Raw genomic sequence first — 14,354 nt, forward strand, 5'->3', positions numbered from 1 at the left:
TTGCGTTATTTCAAGCAAATTCGTACTTCCGGTTTGAAACTAATTTTTGAAGCTGCGTCACGGCCATGACATAATAGCGTGTATTCCAGCGTGCAGACTGGACGTCTGTGCCAGAGTGAGTCTTATTACGTCTTACAGTGTGTTGCATTAATGCATGAGTAAAGCTTGGTTCAAACCAATCAGCGCGCTCTATTGTGCAACTTCATTAATATTCATTACTGTCAGTGTTTACACGACACAGACGCCACGTTGTGTTGGCAAAACAAGCGTGAAGTGTTGCTTTTATAGTTTGCTGCAGTGAAGTTTTGTTTTCATTTTCTCTCTGTGAGAGCGCAGCTGGAGTCACGCTTGGATTAACAGTGTACGCAACGCTCGGCAACAATAACTTACGTGTCTTAGGAGGATTATTGTTTACCTGAGAGCTGTTCTCATCTGCAAACGCTGAGATCCGGATTCGCTTTAGTCTCCTCTTAATAAAGATTCTAGTTGCTGGTGATTGTCCTGTCTCTACAGATTTGGTTAGTGAGAGACCAGTGCTCTTTGTTTATTCAGTTTGTTCGTATCGAACAAACTATTGCACCGAGTGTAAACATGTTAGCACTACAACCAAACTTTAACCACGTGTAGGATTTTCACCGCATTTTGTGACCGGAATAACACACGCGGCTTTCTGACGCTACCTGCCGTGTGCATCTAAGTTTGCGGGAAATGCTGAGGGTTTTTTTTCTCTCATTCGCCGTGTGGTATCAAACATTGCATGAAAAATACACGCTTAGAGCAGCTCCTCGAATCAAATATCTGGTTTGTCGTGAGGGACATGAATGAATTCCCTGAATGAAAGAGCCAAACTGCAGTAAAAGTCCAACATTTATTAATTTGGCAAATAATTCGACCACAGATGTCCATGTAAACACAGTCACTTTGTCCACTGTGTGTGTGTATTTTGGCTCTGAAACTCAGCGCGCCCAAATAGACACTCCCACACAATGCCTCTTTTCTTTCTCCGACACTTTTCTGACTTTTTCCAAAGTAGAGGTGTGAAAACACCCTGCTGAAATGAGGGGGTTTCATGGCCGTTTAATTAAGTTATAAGTTATTCTTTAATTTTTACATAAAAGGTAAATTAACTTAGGTAGGCTACCATATTTGTTGGTGGTACAGGAGGAACATTTTTGCCAGTGAATAGTGTTCTCACCACTTAAATAAATAGATAAATAAAAAACTTGCGAAAAGGATGCAACAAAAAAATGCAAGCTCTTAATCATTCTTCATAATCGAATTCGTACATGCAATAAACCTATATTGCGCCGACAAGAACAAGCTCTAAAACAAAGTCTAGAGAGAGAAGAGTAATTAATATGTTTATATAATATTAGTTAATCATAGATGATCATAAACACGAACTGTGTTGTATGATAAACGCCTTCACAATGTCGTGTCTATGATTTTTTCTGAAGAACAGATAATCCATGTTATCGCCGTTTGCCCAGCCAGGTTTTTATCAGTTTTTTTTTTCTTCTCGCTACAAACAATCAAGTATGGCTATTCACCTTATTCTTCATCGACGAGCAGGCGCAGCCATTTGAATCTTCATGGCTCGAGACTTCCGGTTTCATTCACTTCCATTCATCTTTAGATATTAAAAACGGCTCGTTTCGCTGTTTGATGTTGCAAACTGATATTTTTTTATTATATTATTCTACTTGGTCTGTATAGTCATGCAAACATTTGTTTGTAGAGCAAGTAGTTTGAAAGTTTTTTGCTGTTTATTATTCCTAGTCATTTCTCCCATAGGCGACTAAATTGGAAGTTCTGAAACAATTGCGAAAACAGGCACACTTCCGCATTTCAGAATAAGGTCGATAGCAGGCCCGGCGCTAAATTGTCATAACTGAGGGGGCATTTTAATGCCATATTTGGGGCACTTTGTGATTTCGGTCTCTCTTGTTAATTTCATTTAGGCTATTTATTCACTTATTTATTGCTTAGCATTACTGCCTAAGTTACTTACTTAAGGTAGAATTATACTCTTAATAATAACAATAGTATGCAATTTCACTATTAGATTTCATCAAAGAAGGTTATGCAACAATGCCGTTTATTAGTGCAGACGAATTATGGCTTCGGCATCAGACCAGTGGTTTAAATTAAATGCAATATACCGGTTTCAGTTATGACCCTGTAAACTTGACTTGGCACGGCAGGCTGATCATCTTTAAACTCAAAAGGCATTTTTAAGTGCCCTAACTTGAGACTGCTGCTGCATAATCGGATGTTTCTTATTACAACTGTTAGTGATCCTAAATTGAAAGCAAACATTAAAAAGGGTTTTGTGTTTTATCAATTGTAACGCTTATTAGTTTTAATAATGAATATAATAAATTATAATATTGATTATAGTGTAGAATACTGTGCTGTGTCCAACAAAAAGATGTTTATTAGGGTAATAGACCTAATCCCTAACTGAAAAACGAATGTGAAAATGACAGGCAGTTGCGTCGCTGCTAAAATTTATTTAAGGACATTTAATAATTTCTTTTGCGTTTTTTCCCCTTTAGAGATCAAGAGAGTTGTATTTAAAGAATTAGTTAACTAAAACATAAATTAAATGTCCAGTTCTTTCCCGTGTGAGTTTAGTGCGCCTCCGCGTGCTAAATCAATATTTTGATTTAGTGCTAATATCAATATTTTGTCCCAACCCTATTTTTTTTATAAATCTATCAAAGCTTATATAAAGATTACTATGTATGTGGGACTCTTATTTTGAAAGCAGACGCAGCGAAGTCTAATCCAACCATACATATTTTTTTTTCTATGTGTGTTAAGCAATGACTCTGAGGAATTGCTTTAGAGATTGAGAGAAAGCTAGATGCGGGGTATACAGGTTAGACATTTATTCAGCGCCACCTCAAAGAGGCGTAAAGGTATGTTTAATTGTATATTTTGTTAATTTATTGTGAAATTTGCCATAAATTTTTGTCATTTGAGGTAACAAGCACATGTACACTGCCTAGTATATGGCGACGCGGTGGTGCAGTAGGTAGTACTGTCGTCTCACAGCAAGGTCACTGGTTCGAGCCTAGGCTAGGTCAGTTGGCGTTTCTGTGTGGAGTTTGCAAGTTTTCCCTGCGTTCGTGTGGGTTACCTCCGGGTGCTCCGGTTTCCAAAGACATGCAGTACAGGTGAATTGGGTAAGCTAAATTGTACCAAATTGTATGTGTGTAAATGAGTGTGAATGGATGTTTCCCAGTGATGTGTTGAAATATTTTTTTTACCCGAGAGCTTTTCTCATCTGGAAATGGTGACATACAGATTTGTTGCTCATGTCCTTATAATTAAGACGCTGCTCCAGTTGTTGTTGATTGTTCTGTCTCTATAGATTTGGTAAGTGAGCGACCAGTAGTCTTTGTTTATTCAGAGGCAAAGTTAGTTTGTACTCTTTCAGTTTTTAAAGACAGACCTTATTCAAATGATTTCTTAGTTAATAAAATTTTACCATATGTTATTAACACTACAATATTTTGGACTGAAAGATCTGATGTAAATGCTGCTCTATGAGTGTAAACATGTAAGGACCACCATCAAACTTACCATTGTGTAGGATTTTCGCCGCATTTTGTGACAGGAATAACAAACACGGCTTTCTGACACTACCGAGTGCATCTAAGTTACAGAGAAATGCAGAGGTTTTTTTCTCTCATTCGCCGTACGTTATCAAACATTGCAGGAAAGATACACGCAGCTCCTCAACTCAAATATCTCATTTGTCACGAGGGGCATGAATAAAATTCCTGAATGAAAGAGCCAAACTGTAGTTAAAGTCCACCATTTAATAATTTGGCAAATAACTTGATTACTGATGTCCATGTAAACACAGTGACTGTCTTTCTGCCCTGCGTCTGTGTGTTTGATTTGCCATTGTAAATATCAGCATGTGCCCAAACTGGCACTCCCATTTTTATGCAAATTGTTACGGACATTCCCTCTTTTCCCTCCTCCGACACTCCCCCCTAAACAGAGCTGGACACGCCCACTTTCCTGACTTTTTCCAAAGTAGAGGTGTGAAAAAACCCTGCTGAAACGGGGGTTTCATGGTCCTTTCTTTAATATTTTCAGCCAAAGTGTTCATGATATCATTTACAAGACTTTCTCAAGATTTGCAATGGTTAAATAAACGCAAGGTCCTGTATCTTTATTATAAATATTGTCTGAATGAAGTAGTTTGGGGCGACACATTGGCTTAGTGGCTGTTTCATGGCGCTGCATGGCACTGTACCATGCAACGGCAAGCATTTTAGAATTCTAAACATATCTATCAGGATATTCACACCAGCGTCTTAATACTTCTTAATTAAACCAGATCTTTTGCACATTTAGAAACATTGATACTAGAGTCATGATATATAAACATAATCGATATTATGTCCCACCCCTATATCTCCCTTATTTAAGTCAATCAAACCTTATTTAGAACTTACTATGTAATTACTATGTGGGACTCTTTTTTTTTTTTGAGAGCAGATGCAGCAAAGTCAAATCCAGCCACACAAATTTTGTTTTGTATGCATTGCTAATGACACCATGAAGAATCACTTTAGACTGAGAGAAAGCAAAATGCGAGATATACAGATGATACATTTATTTAGCGCCACCTCAGAGGTATACTTGATTGTATCTTTTAATTTATTGTGACAATTGCCAGATATTTTTGTAATTTGAGGTAACAAACACATGTAGATCGCTGAGTATTGCCTTTAATGCATGTTAAAGCACTGTTAAATTACTCAGTGTTACTGTGATTTCTCTGGAGTGAAAGAATAGCAATGCACTTCATTGCTGTTTCTAGTTTAATATCGAGAACAGAAAATGTCACATTTGAGTCACAAAAAAACACTTTTGGCCGACTGAAGAGCAGACATGAAGCTGTATTCTGGCTTATTTATGCTGGTTTGAATGCCTGCTGATAGAGCTCTGCAGTAGTCCATTCATGAAATCACAAGAGCTTGAAGTAGTTTTACTGTGTTTTCTAATAGGAAGGGTCTGATTTGACCAATGTTGTGATTATAAAGCACAAACCTGAAAGACCGGGTCATTGCTCAGCAGATCTTCAAGCTGAACTTCATTCTCTCTCTATGACAGTGATTTGTTGTAAACATTTATAAGCTTTCCTTTATTCTGTATGACATTTACATTAAATTCATGTCTACATTTTTTATTTAGCATTATTTTACTGCTGGTTTAGAGTATCAGTTAAATACAGCATGTCTAAATCACAAGTATCCTCTCTGCTCATGATCATCATCACTCTTGATTTGTATTTTATGACTTTTGTGCTCAAACTAGTAGAAACAAACACATTGAAGCATATGTCACTATACAGATATATTTCCTCTATTATGGCAGTTATGAATATTATAAATATTATTATATAGGATAAAGCAAGATGTGCCTCACATTACCCATACCATACCTAACTCGCACAGTTAATGCCTACTATTGTCACGGATCTTGGTCTTGTTTTCACAGCAGTACACTTAAACATCAAACTTACAGGTTAAAGTAAGCTATGTGTGATATAACATGATTAGTGAAAATTACAAAGTGAAATCAAATATGTTATCTATATTAGTGACAGCTTTGTAATTAATTATAGTTTATTTTGTGTAAAAATATTGATTACAGAGGATGCTGGCTGTAATATGTTTAGAGTCAAGATGAGTTTACCTGTCTTTTTAAACCAGGGGTAAAATAAAGCATAAACCAGAGGATTCACACCTGAGTTAGCATACACAGTCCATATTATAACATTTAGAGCTGTGGAGGAGTTTACAATTAGAGAACAGATGCAATATGGAATCCAGCACAGCAGATAAACTGACACAATGATTCCTAAAGTTAGAGCAGCTTTACTCTCAGATTTCCTCTTTACTGAACCCTCTGTTACACATTTACCACGCTTCATCAGAGAGTTTATAACCTTCACTTGCTGATGAACAACATAGAAAATCCTCAAATATAACAGTATGATCAGAGTGCAAGGAAAAATAAAAGACATGAACAGATCAATGACTAACCAACTAAGACTTATCATTACTAAACACTCTCCGTAACACACATCTGTTCTGTGTGAAGTGTCAAAATTTCTATTATCAATTACAAAGGTAGTGCAGTAAGTTGAAAAGCAAGCCCAGCACAGGCAGATACTTGTTAACATTTTAGTGATGGTTATTTTCTGTGTATACAGTAGAGGGTGACACACAGCCACATAACGATCAACAGCAATTAAAAGTAAATTACCAAGAGATGCTGCGAGAAGTAAAGACACAAAAAATAAATAGAGTCCACAGAAAGTGTCTCCAAAATACCAACACGTCTCAGTCATTCTGATGGCCTCTACAGGCATGACAACTCCAACAAGCAGATCATTTACAGCCAGAGAGAGAATAATCATGTTGGTTGGAGTGTGAAGCTTCTTGAAGTGAGAGATGGAGATGATCACCAGCAGGTTCAGAAACACAGTCCATGCTGACAGCAATGACACAAACACATATATGATGATATATCCATTACTTGAGCGTCTCCCCTTGACACATGATGAGTTGATGTCAGGAAAGCAGTATTGAGTCTCCTGATCCTCTGTCTCGTAGGCCATGAGTGAGTCTCCTCCTGTTAGGAGTTTGTTCTGTTCTCCTTTCTGTCCTTTCATTTATACAGTGTCTGGATCAGACTAACCAACCCATCTACCGCCCACTCTGATGTAATCTATCAAAAAAAAAAAAATCTGTTTTCTAATTTTTTAGTTTTTTAATACAAACCATAAGACTGGCTGACTGACTGACAGGTGCGTGATGTGTGAGGCTGGCAAACACAACGTAGCGTTCAGTTAAGATGAACACAGCTTCCATAATTATACTTTATTTATAGATAAAGGTCTGTGGCTCTGCATATAGTCACTCTATCTTGCTGGAGTTTATAGCCGTTTTGCTTTACTTCAGGACGCATTAATGCCGCAATGTAGGTCTAATCGCCGTTTCAAGTTATCTAGAGCTGTTTGAATGTACAAATCTTGAATATCACAATATTATTAAATATTACAATTGTAACAACACAGACAGCAACACTTTTGCACAGTCGATACCCAGCTGATTCAGTTGTTTCATAATGACAAAAAAGAGGACCGGGCTTCTTTTCTTCTTTTTTCCTTGCCAACATAAATGGAATAGGGTGCGCCTCATGTTTTTGGAATGGAAAGCACATTAGCTCGGCCCCTTGTTCAACTGCAAGACATACTTGTTAACTTGTCTGCACAAGACTTTTGGCCAGCGGAGAAATTAAAATGGTCGTGCTCAACTGAGTCTGGTTCTCTCAAGGTTTTTTTTCTTCACTCCCATCAGGTGAAGTTTTTTTTCCCTCTCCGCTGTCGCCACTGGCTCGCATGGTTCAGGATTGGTAGAGCTACGCATTGATGAATTTGCTCTTCAGTGTTTGAACTCTCAGTAATGATTAAATCACACTGAACTGAGCTAAACTGAACTGAACTGAACTTAAACACTAAAAACTGAACTACAATGTTCCAGTTACTATGACCATTTATGTGAAGCTGCTTTGACACAATCTACATTGTAAAAGCGCTATACAAATAAAGCTGAATTGAATTAAATTGAATTGAACTTGTGGGACGATAACATATGACCCGTGCCTACAGACATATTTGCCAAAGACGCAAAATGGAAGAATGCATGTATGCACATTATTGCCAAATCATATTTAAACAACAAAACTGTTTACAAAAAGTCTACATATGCGCATGTTGTCATTGTCTTTTCATCATGCAGCACGCGCACTTAAACAGCGAGAGAAAGAGAGGAAGCCATATAGCAAGACATAATCTTTAAAATAATGATTTCTATTAAAAATGTAAAAAGGTTTTGTGATATAATAATAACAGCGGGGCATTAAATAAATGCATATTCTCTGTGGAGCGAGCGATTTGAGGAAGTCAGCTATTTTTATTTGACAAGAAAAAAAACATGACTGAAAAAACAGACTATGGCCATTTTTAAAAAGAATCATTCAGTGTTTTCGTTTTGTAATATAACTTAAATATTCAAGTGGAAAATATTTTAGGGCAGGCCTATTTATTTTATTCATTTTATTTAATTTATTCTGTTCTTCTGTGCTAAACACTGCAGGTGCGTGAAGATGCTCTGTTGTTATGTTCTGCCATTAATATGCTAGCATGGTAAAATAAATCAGTATTTTAAAATGCAATATTTAATGTATCAGACACAAAATAGACTCGTCACTTTGTTTATAAAAGTTAATAGTAATCTGACCAGTTAACCGTTAATAATCCATTAACAAGCAGCGGTTGTCAGTTAGCAAAATTAACCGAAATGAGCATCCCTAGTCATAACTTTTTCTCCTGTGGTAACATCATCACAGAACAAATTGATATATATTTTGTTTTGTAATTTATCATTTGTTTTGTAATTATTGAGCAATTACAGGTGACTCTCAAATCTCCCATTTTATTGGCGAAATCATTGAAAAAGTAGTTTTTAATCAGGTTAATAAGATCTTACGCTCCAAAGAATGTTTAGACAATTTTCAATCTGGTTTCAGATAAGGGTGTCACGATCCTCCAAATCCTTGATTCGATTACATTTTCAATTCTAAAATCACAGTTGGATTCGATTTTCGATTTAAAAAAGAAAAATTAAACAAAATCATAAACAAATCATACAGTAAATGAATAAAGATAAGTTACACACATAATGGCCACCTGTCAATCACTTTTTCCGCGGGACTCGTAAATAGGCAGTGATCTTTGTCCTTATAATGGCGTCAGTAAAAAAGGTGCACAGCCAACAGTATCTGTGATGTTCGCTAAAATGACCAAGTTCAAGTGTGAAAGTGAAAGATTGAAGCAGTCTACTGACCCGCTGACTGCCTGGACCCGCTGTCTCGAGCGCATGACAATGTGTGTGCGTCTGTGTGTGTGCGCTCCCGCCTGTGTGTGTGTGTGATCACGTGAGGTGCGTTTTCAGCGGTAGTGAGGAAGGAGGGCTGCTCAGAAAGTGTGGATGTGGATCGTTATCGTTATAAAATGCCATTTAAAAGACCTATTAATGTAAACAGGGCCTGAGTGTGTATTTTTCCAGAGCGGATTTGCAACGGGGACGGGGCGGAGGATTGCGATTCTGGTGTTGTCTATCGGCCCAACCCTAACGCCCCATTCACACAGGGTTTCAAGTCAACGCTTCCCATTCACTTTGAATGTGTGATGTCAGGCGTTGCCAAACTGCATTGTGGATCTGTCGGCGCCGCTTCAGAGGCGTTGCTCGCTGCAGAAGTTGGGACTAGCTCAACTTTTCAAGCGCCGATGGAAGCGTCAGCGAATCAGATCGCTGTATATGCAAATACATCTGCTAGACAGTGGCCTATTGCTGACTGAATCTCATTGGCTAACGCTTCCATGACGATCGCTTCAGCCCCACCTTCAGACAGCCTTCAGTCAAGCATTGACGCTGAAGCCCCATGTGAATGGGGCGTAATACATAGCGGAGCTTGCAAACTGTTTTTTTTTTTCTTGACAACACGAACATCGTCAACATAATTCACTGGAAATCCAAAATACTTTCACACTGGCGACTTCATTGTAAGAGGAGAAGGTTTAAGTTCTGTCGACGGGTCTCCTGCGTCAGCAGTTCAACAAGCTCTTCAACAAGTGTGTTTTTTTCCGCTTGGCAAGCCAAGCTGACGTGTCATGGGGGCGTGGCAGCATCAACGATTCCATTTTTTGATTCGATAATCGAAAATAAGCATGATTTTTGATTCATTCTTCCGTGGCAGGGTGTCACACCAAAATTCATCCCACCACAGCTACATTACAGCTTCTTATTCAAAATGTTCGGTCATTTTTTTTCACTGAAAACATATTTAAAGGTAAGTGAATAAGAACAGCGCAAACTTTTCTGTGACCGTACTAGTACTGTGCCTTTAAGGTGACATGCTGACTGACTGACTGACAGGTGCGTGATGCGAGAGACCAGCAAACACGGCTTAGCTTTCAGTTATGATGAACACAGCTTCCATAATTATACTTTATTTATAGATAACGGTCTGTGGCTCTGCATATAATAACTTCATCTTGCTGGAGTTTATAGCCGTTTCACTGTACTTCAGGACGCATTAAAGTCTGCCGCCACAGCTGGAAAAAATCCTAGAGGAAACACTGATATATCTGCCTGGAGAAAGCTACAGTAGAAACAAACACATTGAAAAAATATTTTCTCTATTGTGACATTTATTGTAACATTAATATAATAAATGCTTCATGAAAGAAGAGGGCTTAAACTAGTGAGTGAAAACTATAAATTAAATCTAATCCAAAAATAATTAAAACAAGCAGCAGTTCTTGATAAATAGACATAAATATAACCAGAACATAAATGTAAAGAGTCTGAGGCATGGTCTGCTGGTCCTTCACTGTCATCAGCTCTACTTTTTTCCTTCTGGAGCTCTTCTGATGGGCTAGAGACAGGTTTGCTGCACAGATGACGCTCATTATCACTCACACCACTGACCTCATTCTTTAACTCTCATTACATGTCCACTCATACGCAATTATTTTTATAAACAGAGTTCCCCTGCTTTAATTTTTGTTAAAAATCTACATGAAACTGAAAAAAACTTGATGTGATTTATGTTTTGGGCATGCCGAACCAACAGAGCATTAAGTGTTTTCGCAAGTAAACCGCATACAAGTCAATGCAAACAAAACAGGCGGATTACTGTCCCACTGTGCAAACGATATGGAATACATGATGCATGTGGTGTGAGCGTGTAGAATATGCTAAACTGTGTGTCTTCCGCACTCCAGCCAACCAGAAAAGAAGAAAACCGCTTGCTCACTGACATCATGAGGCAAAAACTCTGGTTGTAGTCTCCACATGACCACACTGTACCCAGAGTTTCTGAAAATCTTCATCTTGGGTTTTCAGATAGTTTTGGTTTTAGTATAGTTTAGTGTATAAAAAAAGTGCAGTTTTGAAAATAACCGTGTTCGTATGAACATGGCGTTGGCCACAAAACACTTCAACATTTGTTTTTCAGATTCAAGAAAAAAAACAAGTATGAAATTTATTATAAATAAACAGGTGATTTTGGGAACAAACATAGTTTTCATAGCAGTTATGAATGTTATAAAAATATTATATGGGATGCAGCATAAAGCAAGATGACCCTCACAACCCCCACACCATATCTAATTCACACAGTAATAATGTGTACTACTGTCACAATTCTTTTTTTTACTAAACATCAAACTTACAGGATGAAATAAGCCATGTAATGCTGTGCAACTTTAGTGAAAATTACAAATTTATTAGTGACAGATTTGCAAATAATTATAATTCATGTGTAAAAACATTGATAAGAGAGGACGCCGGCTGAAATATCATCAGAGTTAAAATGAGTTTAGCTGTCTTTTTAAACCAGGGGTAAAATAAAGCATAAACCAGAGGATTCAGACCAGAGCTAGCATGTACACCAAATATTAAAACATTTATAGCTGTGTAAGAGTTTACAGTTAGAGAACAGATATAATATGGAATCCAGCAAAGCATATACACTGACACAATGATTCCTAAAGTCAGAGCAGCTTTACTCTCAGATTTCCTCTTCCCTGAACCCTCCGTTACACATTTACCACCCTTCATCAGAGAGTTTATAACCTTCACTTGCTGATGAACCACATAGAAAATCCTCAAATAAAACATCATGATCAGAGTGCAAGGAAAAATAAAAGACATGAACAGATCAGTGACTATCCAGCTAAAACGTATCATGACTGAACACTGTCCATAACACACATCTGTTCTGTGTGAAGTGTCAAAATATCCATTATTAATTACAAAGGCAGTGTTATATGCTGATAAACAAGCAAAATTCAGACAGATAGTTATTAATATTTTAGCCATTGTTGTTTTCCGTGGGTAAAATAAAGGGTGACAAACAGCCACATAACGATCAACAGCAATTAAAAGTAAATTACCAAGAGATGCTGCGAGAAGTATTGACACAAATAATATATAAATTCCACAGAAAGTGTCTCCAAAATACCAACATGTCTGAATCATTCTGATGGCCTCCATAGGCATGGCGAGTCCAATAAGCAGATCATTTACAGCCAGAGAGAGAATAATCATGTTGGTTGGAGTGTGAAGCTTCTTGAAGTGAGAGATGGAGATGATCACCAGCAGGTTCAGAAACACAGTCCATGCTGACAGCAATGACACAAACACATATATGATGATATATCCATGACTGGAGCGTTGTTCCTTGACGCATGATGAGTTGATGTTAGGAAAGCAGTATTGAGTCTCCTGATCCTCTGTCTCGTAGGGCATGAGTGAGTCTCCTCCTGTTAGGAGTTTGTTCTGCTCTCCTTTCTGTCTTTTCATTTATACAGTATTTAGATCAGACTGACCGACCCATCTACCGCCCACTCTGATGTAATTTTTTTTTTTTATTCACTTCGTTAGCTGTGAAATGCAATTCATTTCTTCTGTCCAGATTAGTTTTTTGTTTTTTTTTTGCTGCTGTTGAAAAGCAAATATTAGCTCAAAAAATGTGTTAATTGCTTTAATGAGCTGCTAAAACTCCACTATGTTTTCAAATCTAAAGTGACTCTGGAACTCATTTAAGTGAAACCCTTTGTTGTGGATTTGATTAAAATTTCATCAACCAAAACACAGACTGATATGTCGCAGGGCTTGAAATTACATTTTTTATTTGGTAGCACCAGTGCTCCTGACGTCAAAATTTAGGAGCGCCAGAAAAAAATGTAGGGACACTTATTCAAAGCTGAAAGTTGCAAAACCAGTAACTAAATAGTAAGGGTGTCAAATCGGAATTGATCGAAATTTATGCTTAACTTCGATTATCGAATCAAAAAATAGAATCGTAGATGCTGCCATGCCCCCATGTCACGTCAGCTTGGCTTGCCAAGCGGGAAATAAACAGGCTTGTTGAAGTGCTTGTTAAACTGCAGAAGCAGGAGACCCGTCGACAGAACTTAAACCCTCTCCTCTTTCAATGAAGTCGCCGGTGTTAAAGCATTTTGGATTTCCAGTGAGTTATGTTGACAACGTTCGTGTTGTCGACAAAAAAAACACAGTTTTGCAAACTCTGCTATGTACGTATTACGTACGGTTCGTCCGATAGACAACACCGGCATCGCGATCCTCCGCCCGCCCTCGTTGCAAATCCGTTTGCGAAAAGTACACACTCAGGCCCTGTTTACACTGTCTTTGTTTTTAAATGGCATTTTAGAACGACAACGATTTGACATCCACAGTGGCGTGTAGCACTTCTGAGCAGCCCTCCTTCCTCTCTACCTCTGAAAATGCACATCACGTGACCACACAGACACAGACGCACACACAGCCATGCGCTCAAGACAGCAGGTCCAGGCAGTCAGAGGACTGCTTCAATCTTTCACTCACTTGTACTTAGTCATTTTAGCGAACACCTCAGATACTGTTGGCTAATTCCTGTTGGTTGTGCGTCTTTTTTACCGACGCCATTATAACGACACAGATCACTGCCTATTCACGAGTCCCGCAGAAAAAGTGATTGACAGGTGGTAATAATGTGTGTATCTTGCCTTCATTCATTTACTGTATGATTTGTTTATGGGTAAAACAAAGACCATGCAGGTCAGGTAGTTTAAACGGTAGGCTACAAATAATTAATTGGTCATTAATTAATTAATTATTCATAATCGAAAATCGAATCGAATCGTGCCTTTAGAATCGAAAATGTAATCGAATCGAGGATTTGGAGGATCGTAACACCCTTACTAAATAGAATCATAATATGCATCTCAAGACAGAACAGACAAAAAAAGGATGAAGATTCTGGCCTCTACCGTTCTTTAAAAGTTTTGGTTTGTGTCTATGGCAACGACCTGGGCACATGCACCTGTGTTTGAGAGAGAACACATGCATGCTCTGAGAAAAGTGCACATTTTAAGTGCACAGTTTGGTTATTCGCAGACTTACATTTTTCTGTGATGTTAAACTGGAGAATCTGAGAATGTGAGAGGAGGATTCTCCCGATGACAACTTGGATCTGCACAATACAGGTCTTTGTCATGAGCTGCATTATTAGTTTAAACTTTGCAAAGGCGATGTTGTTTGCCGTGTTAGATTTTACAATTAGTGGTCATTTGCACAGAACACACAGTGAATTAGGGTTGGGTGATGTCAACCAATTTCAGACGTCCCAAGTTGGCAAAACTTATTTCCGGGGGACACAGAGATGATTTCCGGGAGATTATCATTTGT

The 14,354-nt window shown here is 38.0% G+C and overlaps 2 protein-coding genes across 2 annotated transcripts; both read right to left on the reverse strand.

The window, feature by feature from the left end:
* Positions 1 to 5,647: 5,647 nt before the first annotated feature.
* Positions 5,648 to 6,706, reverse strand: LOC141376335 (trace amine-associated receptor 13c-like). Its single transcript, XM_087271553.1, has one exon. It carries the CDS (start codon positions 6,704 to 6,706, stop codon positions 5,648 to 5,650), a length of 1,059 nt encoding a protein of 352 aa, XP_087127679.1.
* A 3,053-nt stretch (positions 6,707 to 9,759) lies between these two features.
* taar20i (trace amine associated receptor 20i) lies at positions 9,760 to 12,504 on the reverse strand. The gene has a single exon (XM_087271468.1). It carries the CDS (start codon positions 12,465 to 12,467, stop codon positions 11,412 to 11,414), a length of 1,056 nt encoding a protein of 351 aa, XP_087127594.1. The 5' UTR covers positions 12,468 to 12,504; the 3' UTR covers positions 9,760 to 11,411.
* Positions 12,505 to 14,354: the final 1,850 nt, after the last annotated feature.

The sequence above is a fragment of the Danio rerio genome, chromosome 10 (assembly GCF_052040795.2).
Source record: "Danio rerio strain M-AB ecotype USA chromosome 10, GRCz13ab, whole genome shotgun sequence".
Lineage (NCBI taxonomy): Eukaryota > Metazoa > Chordata > Actinopteri > Cypriniformes > Danionidae > Danio > Danio rerio.